Raw genomic sequence first — 22,943 nt, forward strand, 5'->3', positions numbered from 1 at the left:
AATTGCTCTTTAACATGGAACATCACCACAAGAGAATAATCATGGAAGCCATCGAGATAGAGAAACACCCTCACAACATGAACAAGCGTGACGACACATCCCGCTTGCCAGACATCTGGAAATTAGCCCTCCCCACAAAAACTGACACCAGATCCAGAGGCACACAGAACGCTATCACCAATCAACCACACCAGACCCAAACCCAGACCCTCTCCACAGACAAATTACAGACACCATCCAGTAGCCAAACCATGGTGGCACCTCCGGATGCTGCACCCCCCTGCAATCCCTACACAGATCTGGCTGACACAGGCCACAAAACCACAGCTCGCCCCTATACACGAAGCCAAGCCAGAGCACAACTAAGTGCAGTACAGCCATCTTCTCAGAAAAACTCTTCACAAAGTTCAAGAGGTCAAGACACAAAGACTTTAGCAACTAATCCACACCTAATGACCCACCTAAGTGGTACTCAGGATATCACTCAAGAAATCACTCAAGATATCCCTCAAGTAATTAAGGAACAAAAGAAGAAAAGGCACACTAGCCTGGGAACTTCCTCTCTGCCCAGAACATTGGAGGCTATACACCACACCCCCTCAACAGTATTTATAGGAACTCAAACACTGAGATCCTGCTCTGTTCCAGTAACAAGAAGCCGAAAGCACCAGCCTGAAGATGACGAGTGAGACCTCGTCGAAACGTCGCCTAGACACCCCAACTTTTACACGGGAAGACACCCGAGGACACCAAAACCTGCATATATATATATATATATATATTGCCTAACATATGCTTAGACTCAAATTTCTATCTATATGTAATTCTCTGAAATGTTAGGATCCTACAGAAATTATTCCTTATACCGTAAATGTATGCAGGGGAGAAACCAGTTTCTCAAAGAGCATTATCACAGCAAACATACATTTGCTGCAAGGGGGCACACCTGATGTTAATCAGCAAGCTATTCATTGGATTCACTCTTAACGCAATGTCAAATGTCTGAGTAAGCAGCAATAATTTCTTCATAAACTTGTGGAATGCCTTCATTCACCCATATGATCCAACACTGTAAAAAGAATTTTCCCACAAACAAAATTCTGTAGGTAATTTAATATTGATCCCCGTGGTCCCTTTCAAAACTGAATGCTACACATCACAAAAATGTTAATTCATGCCAACACTGTTCTTGGTGCCAAAGGTGCTCATTATACCTTTGACAATAAATACCTTTCTGCACATTAGTAACAGCAGTCTGCAAAGCCAAAAGACATAGGTAGGAAAGAAAAAAAAAATAATATTTTTGAGATTATATGGTGATATAATGTTCTTAAATTTAGGGATATATTTAGACATGGCAGAGAAAACTGAATTACTTGGAAAACTCCAGTAGCTTCCCACATAATAGCCGAACTGTTCTATGAGTGGCTTTGCTGTTGGAACTGATAATTTGCCAATTATATGTCAAAATCAAATGATTCAGTCAGTCTCAGGTGACCAGTTCCAGAAATAACTTACTTGGCCGATTCAAATGAAGCTGAATTAGCCTGTCACTCCACAGATTTTACCTAGGACACCCATATTTCATTAGATTTCTTTCCTTTTTTTGTTCTTGGGTTCTGTTGACCTGACTCTGACTGCGCCTACTGCTAAGTCTATGGGACTTTTAGCTCTAAGAATCTGAGAACAGAGTCCATTTACTAGATTTTATATCTGTAGTGAAGCAGCGGCATAGCCACTGATCAGGAATGATAGGAGATGTAGTTTAGCAGCAACTGAAGGGGCACAAGTTCCCCATTCCTGGTGTTTAGGACTGCAAGCCTGGGCAAGGTTTCTTAGGGTCTTCAGACCCTAAGCTGGGGTGAATCATGGGCCAAGGGAGGCAATGGCCAGATTAAAAAAACAAAAAGTGGGGCAAGTCCACTTTTTGATGATAAAATCCTAGTTCTCTTTCCTAAGAAGGTTGGGAAATAGTCTATGGCCCAACACCCTGCCTGTAGAACACTTGAGAAAAATCCTTATTCTATGGATCACCCAACATCCAAAAGTTAAACGGGTGGCTTACTGTAAAAAGCTAACCATAAAACGTTACACAACAGAAGCTAGCAACCGAGGATGAGTTCAAAACACCAATGTTTACAACAGTACCAGAAATTTCACAAACCTTAGAACTAAAGAAATAAAAATGTCGTCACATGTTCATATACATATTGAGCAATGTATTTTTGTATTTCAGCAGTGAAAAGGTACCAGGAGAAAGAGAAGCATCAAGTCTCCAAGGAAAACGCTAACTTCTTGAAGCCAGGTGGTACAGGTTGAACTGCTACACAATTGGCAAATCAATTACAAGCAGGCTTTTTATACCCCATTGAAATGTGTTTTGTTAGTCCAGTGTTTTTCTCTCTGTATTATTTCCTCTCTCTCTTGGAATGGCAAACCATTCCATTTTTAACAGCATCAAAATATATTCAGTTCCCTACGAAAAATCTATTAAACATGCTATAAATTTGATTGTGCTTCTAATGGTGTGTGTTTGATTGCACTAGCAGATTTCCTCCTGCTCAGCTCCTGTCCCAAAACAAAAATATGAAGGCTTGAAATTTCTGCCTTTTCTATCAATACGATGAACAGGATTTTCAGCTGAGAAAAACTATTAAGGTGCCAAGAGAGAACATTACTCACTTCTTTCCCAGGCTACTAACAGAGAACACTTCTTTCCTTGGCTCCTGTCTTTGTTCCATGGAGAGTGGCTACTGATAAGTCTTGCCACTGAGTTTTAAATATTACTTTTTCTGTACCTGTTTCATCTTATTATTGAGACACACTCTAGCCAACATGGTACCTTCCCAGATGTTGATAGACAACAGCTCCCATCAGCTCCAACCAAGCTAAGCCAATTGTCAGGGATGATGGCAGCCCTGTTTAGAGAAGCTTTTAAGGTTTAATATACTATTGTATTTTAATATTCTGTTGGAAGCCACCCAGAGGGGCGGGGTATAAATAAATTATTATTATTGTTGTTGTTGTTGTTGTTATTGTTATTATTATTATTATTATTATTATTATTATTATTATTATTATTATTATCCAATGGTGACTAATTCTGACGAATACATTCTACCTTTGCAGCGGGTGATGGTATGCTTCTGGAAATGGCAGGAAGGGAAAGTGCTATTGTGTTCAGGTCCCACTTTTGGTTTCCCTGCAGGCATCTGCTTTGCCTCTGTAAAACAGCATACTGGATTAGGTGGGGTACTGGCTTAAACCAGCAGGCTCCTCTTACCTTCTTATAACAAGACCTATAAGGCACCACATTGGCTATGTCTGCACTACAATTTTATTTAACTGAACATTTGGGTGAAGCTTGGTATCTCATCATGAAAGGAAGAAACAGCAGGTCTAGTATAGACAATGTCTAAGCACAGCAGGTATTGAATAAAGTTTTACTCAAGGTAGACCTATTCAGTTGAATGGACCTAAATTAAGGTAAAGGTAAAGGGACCCCTGACTATTAGGTCCAATTGTGGCCAATTCTGGGGTTGCGGCGCTCATCTCGCTTTATTGGCTGAGGGAGCCGGCGTACAGTTTCTGGGTCATGTGGCCAGCATGATTGAGCCGCTTCTAGCGAACAAGAGCAGCGCATCAAAACACCGTTTACCTTCCCACTGGAGCAGTACCTATGCATCTACTTGCACTTTGATGTGCTTTCAAACTGCTAGGTTGGCAGGAGCAGGGACCGAGCAACGGGAGCTCACCCCGTCGTGGGGATTTGAACCGCCAACCTTCTGATCGGCAAGTCCTAGGTTCTTTGTCCCACAGTGCCACCCGCGTCCCCGGACCTCACTTAGTCATGCTCATTAATTTCAGTTGGTTTACTCTGAGCTAAACTTTTTAGGTTATTATTTCGGTTGTTCAGCTACTATTTATTACTATTTCCAATAGTGGACTAGATGCTGAAACAAACATTTGGCAGACTCTAACTGAAGGTAAGTACTTCAAAATTAATGAATTTCAATGGTGCCCAGAAACCACGGAAATCAAGCTTTTATCTTTACAATTCAACAGTATGCAACTTTAAGAAGATAGGTTAGCGGCAGTAAGATAGCACATGACAAATTAGCAAAAACCAGACAAGAATGTTTTTTTGGAAGTAGTTGTAATGTTTTGGGAGGGAGTCGGGATTGTTGCTGCCGGTTTCAGATTTGCGGTTATTTCCCTGCAAATCTGTGAATTTGCAACTTTTGAACAAAACATGAATAAACGTGACAGAACATATCTAGACCCCAGAATGAAGTCCACTCAGTGGGACCAGAATGCAAATGGCATAGATTTTATTTACAGAACTCAATGATGACACATTAGAGAGAGTGCGTTGTTTTATCAAAAGTAACAGAAACTGTTCTTTAATCTAACACTGATAGCAGCCTGAAGTTTATTTATTGAGACCTGTATTTTCATTACAAGCTAATCTTGCCTGTGATAGTGGAAGCTGAGAATTAAGAATAATACTGTTCTTATGTATTAAGCATATTAAAAAAAACCAAAAACCAGAAAGCATTTCACAGCATTCATTATTAACCCAGTTCTGAAACTGACACTAAAGGTAATTATTGAGGCACAATGGGAAAGTCAAGAAGAGGTTACACCTTCTTTGTTTTATGCTGCTATAAAAATTGAGCCTAGAAATATGCTCTGGGACATGTCCCTATACCCCACAGTGATAAAAAGCACAGTTACCTCAAATAAATTATTCTTTTGAGATCAGATCACAGTCTAATGAATTTGCAATCTTAGCCTGCCTTCATTAATAATCTACATAAAGATAGTCAAAGTTTAAAATACAATTTAGGAGAAAATGGCTTCTGAATAAAGCAGCTGAAACTTTAAAAAATGAACAATATCCCTATAAAGGCCAGAATAAAACATAAATTCAGCAATCATATGTCTAATTCCCTCGCTAATTAGGCATTTAACACATATTTGGTTTGGAGCTTTTATTGGTATTCATAAAATAGAATAACCTATAGTCAAGATCTCATTAGGGACATTGGAATAAGCTGCATCATTAGTTTCGGTAAGAACTGCAAAGTATGCACCATAGAATGATAGCATTTTAATAATGGCATCACAATTGATTACTGTATTCAGATCCTCCAGGCATATTGCTGGCTTAAATAGATCCTTAACGTCCCTTAGAGATTGGTACAATACACTCTCAGAACAGTTAACCTTTGTAGATTCTAGGAAGTAGTGTGAAATAGGGGGTATAAAATAGGAAAATGTAACAGCAGCAGAAATATATGGAAGTGTTGTTTATTCAGAGTGAAGTTCAATTTTATCCCCTAGGCTTTCCATATTTGGAAATTATAGTAACAGCAATATAAGCACTACAAGGCTTAGGCTGAAATCCTGACCTGATTTGCCTGGAAGTCAGCCCCGTTGTGAGTAGACATATAAGTAGACATATAAGTTATGAAACTGATCCATCCCAGAGCCTCCAAGTGTCTCAATTTTCCAGGGACATCCCCGATTTACAGAAGCTGTCCCAGTTTCTGATTTGATCCCAGAATGTCCTGCTTTTCCTTAGGATGTCCCTATTTTCATCAGAGAAATGTTGGAGGGTATGGAGTTATCTGACCCCCCAAGCCATCTGAAGGCAGCCCTCTATAGGGAAGGCTTTTAAAAATGTTTTATATATGTTGGAAGCCACCCAGAGTAGCAACCCAATCAGATGGGTAGGGTTCTTCTTCTTCTTCTTCTTCTTCTTCTTCTTCTTCTTCTTCTTCTTCTTCTTCTTCTTCTTCTTCTTCTTCTTCTTCTGGAATAGGACATCCCTATTTTCATCAGACAAATGTTGCATACTTTAAGCAGATTCACAACCAGGGCATCATATGTCATCCATACCCTGTGCTTAATGCAAAGTTTTTCTTGGAATGGGTGGCAGCCCTGCTTTTGGAGTGTCTTTGGATTCTTGCACATTTGAATGTGTGAACTGGTGATGACTTTTCAAGACTAGCCTGGGCCCAAGTGGATATATTGCAACTGGATTTACCCAGGTATTTCAGAAGAGCATACTCAGGCCTTAAATAATATGTGAGGTAGGTCTTTAAGTCTTCAATGTGTGTGTGTTTCTATCAACCCATCAGTACCACAACTGAATCTCCTGTTGCATTAATTGAACTTAACCCTAAAAACAGAATATTGGCATGTCATGTGGCATGGCTTCGGTAATATAAGCTGTCCACAATCTGTCATGAAGACTTACACAACACTGCATGCTTCTGGAACCTCATATCGCTAGTCAGTGCAGCTCCTTCAGTAGATACCATGGTATCAAGAGGATACCCCCAGTCAACAATCTTCATTCCACACTAACTGCGACTTCCAGGCTAAGCCCAAGGGCTCTAAGTCCCACATAGAACACATTGGAGCAATCCTGTCTTGAGGTAACTATTGCCAGGACCCCAATGATCAAGCTATCTTGGTCCAGGAATGGTTGTAGCTGTCGCAATGGCTTCATATAGATGCAAACTAGCATTAAGGACAAAATAGTGCCCCAAGACACCCCATAATATATGCCACATGTTTATTTTCTCCTTTTCAGGTTTTCCACTCATTTGGTGAAACTGATGGAACATTTAAGCTGAAAACCAAAACAACAGAAAGACTGTCTTTCATTCAGCAGAGAAGAAAAAGAAAAGCCTGATAACTTACAGATATATCATCACTAAAATCTATTTCATCCAAATCAAGGTATTCAGGTGCTTCCATCATTCTGCTATGCACATCTTCATTGGCTTCGGTGGATAATAAAAGTCCTATTTAAAAGAGAAAAAAGAAAGACAAAAATTAACACTGTACACTTACTAAGGGGTTGTATTCAACATAGCACTAAGTCCTGTTAGTGCAATAATGACTGCAAGTGTAATGGGACTTTCCTGTTCTCTCCTTCCGCTGAGCAGCCCCTAAATGTGTTTAGGGGTTGCCCTAATCCTGTGGAACAGAATTGCAGAGGATGCAGGTGCACATGGATGGAGGAGAGAGAGAAGTCCCATTGTACTAGAGGTAATATTGCCCTAGATTTCTATTCCTTCCTTCATCAAGGGACATTTCAGAGTCTGTAGAAACAAATTATAATACAATAAAAGAAAAAAACACACAATTCAATTGAAAGTGGGGTGGGAAGAGAGATCTCACAACATCTGTCTGTCCCAGTGCAGGCCTAATAAAACAATGTGTGAAATGTCTGGCAGAACAGGGATGTCTTCAGCTTCTACCAGAAGATGCAAAGTATAGACACCAACCAAACTTCAAAGGAAAGGATGTTCCTAAACTGGGGTGCTAATGTCAACAAGCCCTCTGGTGAGTCTTGGTTCCTCTGAGCTCATTCAAAGATGGTATAACCAAGAAGGTTCAGTGCTAAATATGTAGCCAGGGCAGTTCTTGAAAGACTTGTGATTTTGTTTCATGCAGAAATGCCTCTCCAAACTCTGGCTGCTGCACTTTGCACTATTTGCAGTCTTTTAGGATGTAACCACATCCAAAACATGCCACCTTCATATTTTCTGGTCCCAGGAACCACAAAGTCGCAGCGCCTCCAACTTGTCAGTTTGGTTTATTGAACCTCATCCAGCCCATTACCATCCCCAGATACCGATCAAGCATCTGCACAGCTTCATCTGATTCAGATAGCACAAAGAAACAGAACTAGATGCCATCTGCCTATTGAAGAATGTCTGGATTTGCCTCAGTTCTATTCAGGATCTGCTAGGTTTTCGAGGATTCTTGATGCACACTCTTGGCTTACAGATAATGCATTAAAAAACCCTCTTTCTAAGATTCAAGTGTAAACATTCAACTCAGGGAATTTCCTGAAGCTTGGTCATACAAACCCAAGAGACTGCACAGCAATATTTTTCTCAAGGCCTAGAAATGTCCTAATCTGTCCCCTGCAGCCCAGCTTCGTAGCTGCACAATTAACCAGAGTGTTAAATATTTAGGGGCTTTTGAACAGAGATCTGTCTGGATTAGGATCCAGGGTCTGGACAAAAAATAGGCTGCTTGGCCAGATGGTTTGCAAAGGTTTGCATCTGTAACAATTTTACTAAAAGTAATGGTTTGATACAAAAGAACTTTTTGTGTATGTCTCCACAACATGGCCAAGTCAGTTTGAATGCTGCACATGCACGTAAATTGTCTTGTTTTACATTTGAAGTCAGAGAAAAACATCTGGAGAAAATGCTACATGGGAATGTTACAAACTTAACAAATACACACCGTGCACCAGTCGCAAACTTTGGCAACATAAGTGTGAGACTTAACCTCCCTTCGCCCCAAAGTATACAGGCACTAGACTTTTTATTAAAAATGGCATTCAGGCATCATGGTTCTTGCTTACAAGAGCCTTGCATATGGCTTGGTGATTTATTTTTCAAATGTCCTCCATGCTTCATTAAGGAAGACATGTAGCAGACGCTATTCTTTGGAAGTCTTCAGTGAAGCGGTCCTTGCACAATACTGCTTTTCAGAAGCTCCAACGGTGGCAGCACATTAGGTACTCTCAAAGCTGATTTCTTCCGTGAAGAAGCATATCACTCAAGTGTGCCCAGTTGATTGCTCATCTTCTCTGTTTTTAAATGGCCATTCCAGAACACTTTTCCAGCTTAGAAGGGGGACGGGTCTAAAATCACAACTCTTATAAACCTCACTTCTGCACTTTAAGCACGGATTTTAATCAAGAGTGAAAGTGGTGTTTCGGGACTACATGACCTTTCCTTCCATTTCCATTTTCCTTGCTTTTTCAGTGTTGTGGCAACCCTATTTGAACTCAATAGGTACGTTCTGAAATACTTGCTCGTAAGCTTTGACTCAGGATGTACCAATTAAAGTATAATTGGGTCAGTAAGGTTAGCTAGGAAACCAACTTTTAAGAGCCTAACTAAAACTGAATTGGCCAAAAAGTCTAATGAAGACATGAAAGGTGATGGCACAAAATAAGAACCCCTGATGCTGTTCAGACACAACAGTAAATTATTATTTACTATTAAGTGTATGAGTCTTCGGCTTGTGGGCTCCCTGCTTTCCTCTGCTCATCTCACATGGCTGCGAGATTCCTGAAAGCTTTGGTTCTATTTTGAACTAACCATGGCTACTGGAAGGAATTTTTATTTCATTTTGTTTTGACTACGGCAAACCAACACGGCTACCTACCTGTAATTACTCACTATATGCAAACCCAAACTGAGTTCGACCTTGACTATCTTTAAACCATGGTTTATGATCTTGGATTGTTTCCCTAAACCAGGGTGTCCAGGCTTGGCTGTAACAAGTAACCCTGGTTAATTGAAAATGGAAGTGAAAGCTTTCTTCCTCTTTATACACTAGATCAGTGTTTCCCAACCTTGGGCCTCCAGCTGTTTTTGAACTACAATTCCCATCATCCCTGACCACTGGTCTTGCTAGCTAGGCATGATGGGAGTTGTAGTCCAAAAACAGCTGGAGGCCCAAGGTTGGGAAACACTGCACTAGATGAGAAGGGAAGGGAAGCACCCAGGCCTTGAGGCTTGCGCAAACAACACTAAAATGTTGTTAAGCTGCCACAGGGATTTGGGCATATGCGCAAAAACTTCTCATCACATACTACAGGTTTGCTGATTCACAACATGCACATAATTAAGAGCATAAGAAAAGCCTGTGGGATCAGGCCAATGTTCCATCTATTCCAGCATTCCATTCTCACAGTGGCCGACCAGATCCCTGTGGGAAAATTGCCCACAGGAATTCAAGCCAGCTGCTCCGCAACATACACAGGATTTCCACCCACCAACTGGGTGAACTGACCCTCATTTTCAAAGGACTAAATTTACATCAACAATGTGAATGAAATTTACTATTAATTTAAAAGACTAAGAAGAAAGATTATTATTATTATTGGGACAAGTATAATCAACCTTAAGGGTGTTTTTTGTGTGTGTCCTGCAATTGTGTATCCTTTGCAGCTACAAGGCAACAGGAAGTATGTTCAAGGAACTAAACAATCACATCTAACAATGGTAAAGGAACAGCTATGAGTCTCTGTAACCTTTGTGCGTGTGTTTAATCACAATGCAAGGGAAATGAGTGGAGAGTTGGCCAATTTAAATGTTGTGAACAGCTAGGTCTGAGGGTCGGGATATGCTGACGAGGTGTTGACGGTAAAATGGGTTATGGTTAAACTACAGCGGTACCTCACTTCAGGTTACATACACTTCAGGTTACAGACTCCGCTAACCCAGAAATAGTACCTCGGGTTAAGAACTTTGCTTCAGTATGAGAACAGAAATCGTGCTCCGGCGGCACGGCAGCAGCGGGAGGCCCCATTAGCTAAAGTGGTGCTTCAGGTTAAGAACAGTTTCAGGTTAAGAACGGACCTCTGGAACGAATTAAGTATGTAACCAGAGGTACCACTGTATTCATAACAGCTGCAGCTCAAATGCAGAGTGCATGCTTTGTATTCCCAAGGTCTGGGATTTGATGCCTGGCATCTGCTGGCAGGGCTGGGGCAATACTGCCATTTGGCCCAGGCAATACTGAGCTAGACTGGCCAATGTCATGACTTGTTATAAGGCTGCTTCCTAGGTTCCTGTGGCACAGGAGGTCTGGCACCAGCAGGGGGACATGAATCCTTTCACTTAACACCATTTCCCACATCTAGAATCATCCTCTCTGCCCTAGTGGGGGGAAAACAATGAATTGCACATGTATTCACCACTTTGCTTCAACAATGCACACACGGTGCATTCCATGGGGACAATTTAGACTGGGGAATTGATTTTTTTTTTAATACTCTGCTCATACCAAATCAAATTAGCAGCACCCTGTAGCTGTTTTGAAAGAGTGAAAAAAGATTTAAGGATACAGTGGTACCTTGGGTTACATACGCTTCAGGTTACATACGCTTCAGGTTACAGACTCCACTAACCCAGAAATGGTGCTTCAGGTTAAGAACTTTGCTTCAGGATGAGAACAGAAATTGTGCTCCAGCAGTGCGGCAGCAGCAGGAGGCTCCATTAGCTAAAGTGGTGCTTCAGGTTAAGAACAGTTTCAGGATAAGAACGGACCTCCGGAATGAATTAAGTACTTAACCCAAGGTACCACTGTATCTGTTTTGTAATTCCCACATCATATGTGGGAATAATCAATATGTTTGTTTGGCCCTCAACCAAGGTTCCATCGAGTCAGCAGAATCTTCCTCGATTGGCAAGTAACTCATTTGATCCAGCAACTGCAGGAGGAAGGCTTTATTTTATTTTATTTTTTGGTCCTAGGCAGAAGGGAAGGAGCATTGCTGGCCCTGAGCTTGCCCAATGTTGTGGTTAAGAGTGGTAGTCTCGTAATCTGAGGAACTGGGTTCGCGTCTTCGCTCTTCCACATGCAGCTGCTGGGTGACCTTGGGCCAGTCACACTTCTCTGAAGTCTCTCAGCTCCCCTCCCCTCACAGAGTGTTTGTTGTGGGGGAGGAAGGGAAAGGAGAATGTTAGCCGCTTTGAGACTCCTTTGGGTAGTGATAAAGTGGGATATTAAATCCAAACATTCTCTTGAGTTGAAATCTTCAGGTTTTCACTCAGGAGGAGTAGGGGGTTTCAATGAGAGGGAAAGTGATTTCAGTAGCAGAAGCAATATTCAAAGCAAGGCTCCAGGGCCTTGTTTTCCCTGTGCATTTAAAAATTAAACTGCAAAGAAGAAAAAGATCATATATTTGAAGAGCATTTGTTCAGGTTACTGTTTCATGCCCTATACTACAAACAGAGAAACAGATGCTTTGGATGGCGATTCACACTTGGCTTGGGAAAGCTCTCCTTCCTCAGCCTTCGTAAATGGCTGCCGTGAACCTACAGTCTTATATCCCAAGATCAAAGGATGAAGGAACAGAATCAGAGGACGTGTCAGAGTTGGAGCAGGATTTGCTCTCAGTGCCAAGCCCTGCTTTCCCAGAAACCCCTACTCACTAGGAGCCCATTGCTCTACCATCCAGTCTGAGCTGAAGTCCTGTTAAAGTCTAGTGTTGTCAGTTTATGAAGCAACATGCAGGCCCCTTTGTCTGAGTTCCACACAGAGCTATCCAAGGTACTGCCTCAAGCTTGAACTTTGCATAGCTTTTCTGTGTTGGAAACTGAGCTTTGCCTGTAATTGCTTTGCTGGGAATGGAACTAGCCCTGCCTGGCTTACTCTGCCAGAACCAGAACTCTTGCCCATCCCTCCTACTCACACTTAGCCTGTTTGTACTGCAACCTCCTGAGACAGAATACTGGTATCCCTGTTATCATCTGAACCCACAGAGGGGAATTTGTTTGTGGAAACTCTGGTTCCTTGTGAATGACACCGCATTTGTTAGAAATCAAGCAGTATATTTCTGTTGGGGGAAGGGTGGGTAATTTACTGAACAAAGGTCAATCAGAAATATATGCTATAGTGCCCGAGTTATGAAAATAATGCTATAATCAATAGCTTACAGAACTTCTCTGGGAAGGAAATTGCAGCCCTTTATTACTTTATTAATTATTTATGTACTCATATTATTTTATCTAAATTTGCGATAAAAAATGTATTTCCACTTTTAAAAAGAGGGAAAAAATAGATCAATGTAATATAAAATACTTTATTGCTTGTGCAACACATTACAGCATAAAATATATAGCCACTTAAATAGGCGTTTAAGGCTTTGGGGGAAAATCACATTACTTACATTCTAAAATAGAATGAAACAGATGCGGCTATCATAATCCATTCTATACATAATCCATGCCTTGCACATTATAAAGCACATTTTAGGATATGTTTTGATCATAAATCATGGGCACAACGACTGCGCACTTTTGCAGAGATTGGGCAATGGCACCAGGCTCCATGCCACCTGTCAATCATGTCTGAGCAGGAGAATGCAGCTCCAGGGTGCTGACACCAAACAACGACTGAGGAATACCAGAGAGAAGAAGATCTGCTAGGTGATGCCCAGCTATGCTAATTGCCTCCACAACCAGCACATACATGAACTGATGCTGTGTGCCAAACTAGGGGCAGAGTATCTCTGCATCTGAAGTGTTCCTGAGTAGAACGTTACGGTGAGATCTGACCTAGCCACAGTCATGTATGCCTTGGAAACCAGTGCTATTTATTTTTTTTAAAAAAAGTTATGCTCCAGAACTCACTATGAACACCTCTCTCATTCTCTTAGAATGGCAATGGCACCCACCTGAGAGATGCTGGAACACCTGCTGGAATTGACGCCATGCCTAATCCATTGGATTGAGGGTTGGGGAATGAGCTCATAATAAAATATATGTATATCATTATACAATAAAGATAGACATTGTCTTTGTTTCCAATTCCCACATTCTCTTTTCAGAGTCCTTTTGCAAAAGAATTCTGGCTGCTAGGCATATGGAGACACAGGAGCGATAGCAGACACAGTTATCTGTTTCTTCTCGTTCTTGCAACAGAAGCACCTTATCCTCACTATTAGTTTATAGTTAAACAACATAAGCACATAAGGGCTGATAACTGAGTATCCCGAAGACAGGACTGTCAGGACTGGTGGACCAAAGTAATAAGATCTAAATTTCTTCAGGCAGTAAACCAGGCTGAAGTAAGACACCCAGAGAGAAATAATAAGAAATATTAAGAACAGAATAAGTTTACATGCCCTGACGACCTCAAGTTCAATAGCATCGCCCCCAATCCATATGCCACCACACATTGCCATCTTATGTTTCCAAAGGAGGTATACTATTCGGAATCCAGCCAGGAGCATAATTAACAGTGGAAGAAGATCAATAGCCACTAGGAAGATTTTTCCATACAAAATCTCCATCAGGTCATTTCTGTATTGCGTCTTACATTCAGCATATATCACATTGCTAAGTTGCTGGTTGGTTTCATTTTCTGTATACAGCTTTTCAGTCCTCCCTGTATACAGTAACAGTGGGCAGGATGCTGCAGCGCCCGCAACCCAGAGAGTAGAAATCAGCACCATGTGACACGTCAGATGCTTTCTGCATGCAGCCTCAACTGGTGGATGCACCACTCGACACAATTTAAAACAGTAGAGCAAAGCAATATATAACGTGAACCATATGGCTTCAGAAGTAGTAAAATTTGTTAGGAACATGAGAACTTTGCAGCCGGCTGAATCCAACGCCACAGCAGAGGCATAAACAATCTTCAATACATTCACCGCCAAGTTGTGTATAAGATTTACCCATGCAAGACTGAAAATAAGTGTGAATGAGGTGCGCAACTGGTCATCGATGCATCTCCTTGTGCAGAAAATCAACAATATATTTCCAGGAACACTGACGGCAATCACAATGGCGCAGGCGACAATCTCCAGTGTGCCGACACACAGGTCCGTGTCCCTTAGCCAATTAAGTTTCTCCATAACTAATCTGATCCGCAAAGATTTTGGACTTTCAGAAGCCTCATAAAAATGATTCCCAAGTTCAAAGGCTTTTCCCCTCCTGATGAATGTTCATATTGTGTATCATGCCAGAGAAAGGCATATACAGCAATCAGTCTCTTCACAGTGCGCAAAACTGAAAAACAAAGCCAAGCCAATGTTGTTTAAGCACATGCACTCAAGTGACCTTTATTTGTCTCATGTGGTGCCATCGTTACGAACAATCACACAAGCAGCATTTAATGAAAGGGTACAGAAATATGGCAACAACCTGGAAGCCTGCTGGCTTAAAAACATATCTCAAGATGCAGATCTTTCCAGCGAATAATATAACAAATCTCCCAGACATAAGGTAAAAGAAATCTAGAAAGCCCTATGAAAACAAATTGAAAGTTTATAGATATTTCTTTAAAAAGTTGCTTTTTACTATCTTTATTCTGAAATACACTTCATACACACACACACACGTATAAAAGTTATATTTTAGTCTGTGCCAACTGAAAATCTTGTCAGGGGAAATAAAGCTTACTTATTAAATAACCATTGAATACATACATTAAGCGGGGGGACTGACAAAAGCTTAACTATTGCAGAAGCCAAACGTGTTGTAATTCTTTCCATTTCCTTGGAAACATAATTTTACCCAGGAGTTTTTTTCATCTGGAACTCACCGCAACTCAGTTCCAGCACCTCTCAGGTGGGCGCCATTGCCATTATAAGAGAGTGAGGGAGCCATTCATGGTAAGTTCAGGCACCTCTTTTTCTAGAAAAACAGCACTGATTTTGCCATTGACAAAAGACACAATGGGTGTAAGGTGGGGAAGAACAGATCAGCCTGTTTGGAGTCCCAGTCAGATTTACACGAGTTAATCCTTATGTTCATTCTGTCTCATTTCAGCATCTGTGATTTTTTTAAACATACACGATTATTATTTTTTGCATTTTTGGAATATATTTCTTCAGGAAATATGCCTTTTTATGTACAGTGGTACCTCAGGTTACAGACACTTCAGGTTACAGACTCCACTCAGAAATAGTACCTCGGGTTAAGAACTTTGCTTCAAGATGAGAACAGAATCACACAGTGGTGTGGCGGCAATGGGAGGCCCCATTAGCTAAAGAGGTACCTCAGGTTAAGAACAGTTTCAAGTTAAGAACGGACCTCCAGAACAAATTAAGTTCTTAACCCGAGGTACCACTGTATTTTATTCTAAAATCTGCATTTTGTAGGCTTTTAAACTCAAAGTAAATAGTTTAGTGAGATATATTTCAATATCCATTTTCACATTTTTATCTCCAGGTGACTTCACTACAATGAAAACCTCTACCAACGCTGAGTGGAATATTTAAGAATCAACAGTGGAGCTTGTATAAGGGCAGCGATGCTCCTTGACTTTCTACACTGTGGGTTGTATTCAACTAACTTTTACTCAAAATAGAACCATGGCTAACTTAGGTTCATGAATTTCAATGGGTTTCCCCAGAGTAAATGTTAGGTCTGCACAACCCAATACTCTGAAAGCATCCGAACATCTAAAAAATACAGTACCAGTATTTTATGAAGATCAAAATGCTACCTTCAGGATGTGGTAAGTGCTAACAACAGCACTGATTGCATTTTGTGTGTCTATGAAATTATATATACATATGTACTGGATTAGAAGAGTGAAACAAGCGGCATTGCTTTTTACTGCCTTGTGTAATGAGGTACAATGATGATATAGAGTCTGCATTTTAATGTGGTAAATGCTAAGTATCTCAGGATTTCATTATGGCTGCTGGGGATTAATTTGAAGTTTCTGCAGTGAGTAAAACAATTTACCTATCCACACAAATCGGGAGGTTTTTAATGTTTGATATTTTATTTGTGTTGGAAGCTACCCAGAGTGGCTGGGGCAATCCGGTCAGATGGGTGGGATACAAATAATAAAATTATTATTATTATTATTATTATTATTATTATTATTATTATTATTATTATTATTATGTCTCAGCCCAACAACCTCTACTGCTGTTCAGCCAACAGCAGCAGTTGTGCTTGTCAATGGCATTTGTGAAGCTTATCTAATGAAATGAATGGAAACTGCACAGTATCACCGCTTACAATGTTGTATACATTCAAGGAGATATGAAGTGCTCATAAATAACTCTGGGACGGGAGCCTTACTACAGTCCAGTAGCATCATGACAGACGCTTTTTAAATAGAGTTCTTTCCCCCCATACAATTGTATATCAGAAGTATGAGAAGAACAAAAGCTCTGAGATAAACAAGCTTCAGAGACCGAGAAAAGGCCTTCCATTAGGACAAAATATATAACAGAAAGAGATTTTCTCTTACAGAACTTGAGTTCCTTTGTTACCCTATCGTCACAGTAACTGGTGAGGAGGGGGGAAGCAATTGTGTCTCCTGAGAGGTTAACCAACACAGAAGTGCAGCTTGTATTGTTCAGATCATCTGTTCCCAGTGTATAGCAGTTCAGGAAGGATGATTTTCAGTGTATTTCAGAAGGCACAAATCTGAAGTTAATTCTTTGGCTCTAGTAAATGCCTGGGAGAAAAATCCTTCAAGTATTTATCAGCTGTGAGCGGCTTTTTGATAAGGTTTTGCAGTGAATTATTTTTCTTTGGTAAGTGTCAGTCTTATCCAATGTATGCCATATTGAAAGCTCCCCTTGAAGCTTTGAACAAAGATTAAAGATGAATATGTGTTTTCCGACGAGGGCTGTGGCTTCATTTTTTAAAACGGCAACCAACAAAATGATATAGCTTTTAACCGTCTCCACTGCTCATAGAATGCAAACCTTTCTGGCTCACTCTAGTGTTCTCAAAATGTGTGTGTGTTAAACTTAAAATGCTACTGCCTTTTTTAAGAAGAAAAGAAAAAAAGAACATGGTTATAAACATTATGACAATGAGAAAGAGCTGCATTAAATTTTCTAGTTCTGAAGTGTCTTGCAGGAGCAGTAACACTATTCTGCCCATGCAGGCAGTCCTGCCAAATTCTTCCAGTTCCCCCTCTGCCATGCCCCATTACACACCATTTCAAAATGTCTGTCGGCTGCCAGGTGGAGTTTTTCAGAGAGCAGGAGAGACCGGGGTGGAGAAGCTAGTAGATCTCTATTGTGCAAGCAGTAGTGCTGCTCATGTATTTCTAGATCCAACCCTCAAAGTGTAAAGCAATATCAAATATTTCATTCAAAATAAACATATTGCATGCCACCCCAATCTCTGAGTGGTGCGAAATTTCCAGGCACTTACCCAGGGCTTCCTCGGAGTGAGGGACAGTGGAGACTATGGTGCCCTTATATGATTTATTTACACATACAGTGGTACCTCAGGTTAAGTATTTAATTCGTTCCGGAGGTCTGTTCTTAACCTGAAGCACCACTTTAGCTAATGGGGCCTCCTGCTGCTGCCGCACCGCTGGAGCATGATTTCTGTTCTCATCCTGAAGCAAAGTTCTTAACCCGAGGTACTATTTCTGGGTTAGCGGAGTCTGTAACCTGAAGCATATGTAACCTGAAACATCTGTGACCCGAGGTACCACTGTATATACAACCTGAGCCTATGATGGAGAGCCTCACAGCATTAACATCCCAAAAGGTATTGCCTCTTCTATAGCCACAGCCTTGCATTGAAGCAGAAATCAAGCATGGCTCTCCTTCTCATGCTTTTGCTTGGAGCCTGCTTCCAGCCCAGTTCTCACACACATAACCTCTGGCTATTGTCCTCACTTCTAAGCCAGCACACTCATTTGGCCTCTGGCGCAGAGCAGATGCCTGTTGTCTTTCTCCATGGAAGCAATGACAAACCTAGACAGCATCTTAAAAAGCAGAGACATCACCTTGCCAACAAAGGTCCGTATAGTTAAAGCCATGGTTTTCCCAGTAGTGATGTATGGAAGTGAGAGCTGGACCATAAAGAAGGCTGATCGCCGAAGAATTGATGCCTTTGAATTCTGGTGCTGGAGGAGACTCTTGAGAGTCCCATGGACTGCAAGAAGATCAAACCTCTCCATTCTGAAGGAAATCAGCCCTGAGTGCTCACTGGAAGGACATATCGTGAAGCTGAGACTCCAGTACTTTGGCCACCTCATGAGAAGAGAAGACTGCCTAGAAAAGACCCTGATGTTGGGAAAGATGGAGGGCACAAGGAGAAGGGGACGACAGAGGACGAGATGGTTAGATAGTGTTCTGGAAGCTACCAACATGAGTTTGACCAAGCTGTGGGAGGCCGTGGAAGACAGGAGTGCCTGATGTGCTCTGGTCCATGGGGTCACGAAGAGTTGGACAGGACTAAACAACAACAGAGCAGATTCTTTTCTTATGCTAAAGACCTATACTTAGGGGTCATTTTAATACTCAATATTAATAATACTCAATATTAATAATACTTTGTAATACTCAAGTTTGAATGGCTCCAACCTGTCAACACCTCAATGACCAAGATAAAGAGCCATATTTTTCAGAAATGCATTCTTTCCCAGAGGACTTGAGCCATTTGCATAAGACATGTTAATTTTGCATAATTACAAGGTCCCAGACTTTACAACCCCGTTATGTAAAAGACTAGGCAATTTTCCAGTTTGGGGCTGCACGTAGCTTTGCTGTTATTTAAAATCCATTTCCGAGCATAAAATTTTGAATCTATCCAGCTACCATTCAACAAGCTTTTAACTTCAGGTGTAAAGGAATACCACGGCTCACGTTTCGGATCTGCCCTGATTCTTTTTTGCCAGATGCTTGAACATGTTTCAAGATATTCTTCAAAAAGCCCTTCTCCCAACAGGCCACGGTTATATATTTACTTTTGTTTATAGTCATATTTATGGAAAACAGCACGAGTGTTTCAATGAGCAGACCCAAGAACGAAAACGGAGATGTCTGTTTGCCCATTTGCAGAGATGATTTGCTATTAAATGTGTTTTGCTACAGTTTCACATATTCAAACAAAGTGACAACCTGACATACTGCGACACTATTTTGACAGTAATATGCTAGATAAGGATATGTAATGCAGTCTCTGGAGCATTGATTATTCTGTCTTCTAGAACTCCCTTTGCACAATCCCTCCCCCACACACACCCCGTCAAAATGATGTAAAATAGTGTTGTTTCTATTAGATGTCATCTGCATTGTCTGGCTTTTCTCTCATTGACTAAGCATCTCTGTAGCACCAACTTATTTTATTCATTTTTCCCCTTCTTGTTAACCATGTATGCCAAGAAAAACATATGGTACAGGATGAGTTATCTGCTCAGTCAACTCATATAAAATTTAAAGGGAAGGGTTAGATGGATTTTCACTGTCCCTGCATGAATCTGAAGCAGCACTTTTGTCTAAGAAAAACAAAAAGCTAGCAGCGGGGCCGCTAAAATAGTGTGATTGATTTCAGTGGAGGAGTGAATTCTGGGACTGGGATTACCTTATCCCTTATCATGTTTATTCAGAAGTTTCCTTAAGTTCAAAAGTTCATAGCTGCATGCATATAATGATCTAGTACTTCTGAAGCAAGCCAGAATGAAAGTCATGGTTTCAGTCAGCACACAACAGCTATCATAAAACACACTGCACAAGTGATAACAGATCACCTTCCAGATTGCGTTTAAAAAACACACCACACAGAATACTTATAAAGTGACTGATAAGGACAGAGATAGTCTATTCCTTCCAGGAATGCTTGGAGTTGGATCACCATTATGTGCTGTAACACCTCAGCAAGAGACAGTAAGATGAGGTCTGGCCTGCAGTTTGATGGTTCCTCAGCATACAAGGATATTTTTCAGGAGTGGTTTCACCACTGCCTCTCCTTCTATACTGTAGGGCCTGTTCCCTCTCCCTGGAAAGCACTTTACAATTGCTCTGATGCAGCAGATCAGTCCTTTTTCTTTCTTTCGTTCTTTGCAGATTTAAACACTAATCGTCTGGGTTGAAGCACACACAAAAACAGAACTTTCACTGGCATGGATGTAAGTGGTGTTATCTGCAAAGTGCCTTACAAACCACAATGACTACAGTGGTACATTGGTTCTCAAACGCCTTGGTACTCAAACAACTTGGAACCCAAACACTGCAAACCAGAAGTAAGTGTTCTGGTTTGTGAACTTTTTTCAGAAGCCAAACGTGCTCCGTTTTGAGTATTATGCTTCTGGGTTGAGTGCCACAATTCCGTTCTGAGTGCCACAATTCCATTTTGAGTGCCACACTTCCGTTTTGAGTGTTAAGCTGAGGTCTGTCTGTTTTTGCTATTTATTTAGCATTTTCATTTGATTGTGTGGAATGCAGTTCAGCTACTGATTGATTGTGTGACTGCAGTACATTGTTTATTGCTTTCATTTTATGGATCAATGGTCTCGTTAGATAGTAAAATTCATGTTACATTGCTGTTTTAGGGGTTGTTTCTAAAAGTCTGGGAAGGATTAATCCATTTTGTATTACTTTCTATGCGAAAGCACGCTTTGGTTTTGGAACGCTTTGGTTTTGGAACGGACTTCTGGAACGGATTAAGTTTGAGAGCCAAGTTGCCACTGTACTCTGGAACTCTGATTTTAAATGACCCCCAACCACCAGAAACAGCTCTGCTGGATGAAACTCCACAGAAATAATGTAAACCTTTTTCACCACCAGTACTGCCTTTCACTGCCATGAAGCAGGCTTTAAAATGTCCAGCCCATGTCCAGTCAGTGTGCTCTGAATCTTCCTCCTTTGCTCTAAACTTCCTTTGTCACTGCTGCTTCGTAACCCTCAGAGATTCAATTTTTTATTCACTGGCCTAACAAATTTGTACCCTGCCTTTCAAGACCACAAGACAAAATTAAAAATTAAAATTTAAACAAAATTTAAAAACAGTACAAGTTTTAAAACAAGCAACGAAACAAAGTTATAAAAAAGAGAGAACAGTGTACAAAATAACTAAAAGGCCATTATAAAAACATTCAGGAAATGCCTAAGTGAAACAAATTTCAGTATTCAGGGTCTGTTTAAACAGAGCAAAGAGGGGTCTTGTTGTAAATGTATGGAGAAGCTACAAAGAGGTTGGGTTTTTTGTATTAGAGGGAGTATCTATGAGTAATTTAGATCTCTCCCCATGACACCCACTTATTCCAGAGCCCAGACAGAGTCAACAGGACAGACAAGGACATCGGCAGGGAACTATGCAAGCACAGTCAGGAAGTCAAATGGATTCATCAGCCTCAGGGGGGAGAGGAGAGAAAAAGGCCAGCTCTTACAGTGCTGATCTTGTTGTGGCGAGAGGGAGTGAAACATCCCCCCCCAAAAAAAGGTGAGCCGTGCTGCCTGACCTCAATGCTACATACAATCATACCTCATGTTATGTTTGCTTCAGGTTGAGTGTTTTCAGGTTGCGTCCCGCGGTGACCTGGCAGTACCGGAAAGGGTTACTTCCGGGTTTTGCCGCTCCGCATGTGCAGACGCGCAAAATGACATTACACACGTGCGCAGAAGCGGCGAATCGTGACCCGCGCACGTGTAGACGCATGTTGCGTTCTGCTCATGTTGCGAATGGGCTTCCCGTTCACAACCAGAGGTACCACTGTCTATGCTTCCTTTTCCAAGACTGTCTCTGCTCAGTGGAGGTGGTTGCTGGAATCAGATCACAGACCCAACTTGTGCACACCAGCAGTGCCATTGAACCAATGCTGGCATCCTGGCACATGGAAGGATTCAGAATTCTCGACACAGTGCAAGAGTCATGCTGCTCCAGCAACACGGCAAAGAGATCGTATACTGCACAAATACTTGAACGGGAGATTCAGTACCACCATTGGAAGGTGACATACAGCTCTATCTCTCCTTCCCATCAGAGGATGCTGTGCAGGTGTTTAACTGGTGTCTGGAGGCTGCCATGTACTGGATGAGGACTGAAGATGAATCTTTATGCCATGTGTGTGTGTGTGTGTGTGTGTGTAGTACCTGTTCTCCCTCATTTACAGCATGCTCTCTCCAAGGAGTGTGACCTGCTGCCAACCTTGTTATTGAGGAGGAATGGTGGGAGCCCCCCCTTTTCCTGAACCTTCCCAAGGACAGGACAGTATAGATTTAGAACAGTGGTTTGCAGAGGGGCATAGTCCAGAGGGGAAAAGCTGGGAGAAACTGGGTGAGGAACAGCTAGAAGAGGAAAGACCAGGAGAGAGACAGCTGGCAGATTCAGTGTCCTTGGAAAGCATTCCAGACCCCCCCCCCCTTTGCCTAAGACTAGGCGGGCTTTGAGAGTGATAAAACAGAAAGCGCAGCGGCAACAAGCTCAGATTACCCAACGTAGGAGTGACGTAGATTAATGGGGACGGAGGGGGTGAACCTTTACTGGGAGCAACGCCATTACTAGAGAGATATGTATTCCTTTCTCTCTCGCTATGATTATTAAAGAAACTAACTGGTAAGAACGCTCCTTTCATTTGATCTGCCTATTTACTGCCACAGGGGTAGGGATCCGATTCCCTGAAGCCTGACAGTTATCATTTTAGACATATTTGTTTTTCTGGGCATTTGG

The 22,943-nt window shown here is 41.4% G+C and overlaps 2 protein-coding genes across 6 annotated transcripts in view; both read right to left on the bottom strand.

The window, feature by feature from the left end:
* The window catches only part of SNCAIP (synuclein alpha interacting protein), a 118,526-nt gene that overhangs the window by 48,908 nt on the left and 46,675 nt on the right, over window positions 1-22,943 (bottom strand). For all 5 annotated transcript variants that reach the window (XM_081930467.1, XM_081930464.1, XM_081930463.1 and 2 more), the window contains exon 3: window positions 6,715-6,818. In XM_081930467.1, coding sequence (XP_081786593.1) covers window positions 6,715-6,774 — 60 coding nt within the window. In that variant the 5' untranslated portion in view covers window positions 6,775-6,818. The remainder of the gene's footprint in view (window positions 1-6,714; window positions 6,819-22,943) is intronic.
* On the bottom strand, window positions 13,402-14,744 carry LOC309380403 (uncharacterized protein). The gene has a single exon (XM_081930268.1). It carries the CDS (start codon window positions 14,414-14,416, stop codon window positions 13,412-13,414), a length of 1,005 nt encoding a protein of 334 aa, XP_081786394.1. The 5' UTR covers window positions 14,417-14,744; the 3' UTR covers window positions 13,402-13,411.

This window comes from Podarcis melisellensis (genome assembly GCF_964234715.1).
Source record: "Podarcis melisellensis genome assembly, chromosome: 11".
NCBI lineage: Eukaryota > Metazoa > Chordata > Lepidosauria > Squamata > Lacertidae > Podarcis > Podarcis melisellensis.

Coding starts and splice junctions, on each gene's coding strand:
- LOC309380403 (XM_081930268.1), bottom strand. CDS start 14,416: ATGGAGAAACTTAATTGGCTAAGGGACACGGACCTGTGTGTCGGCACA.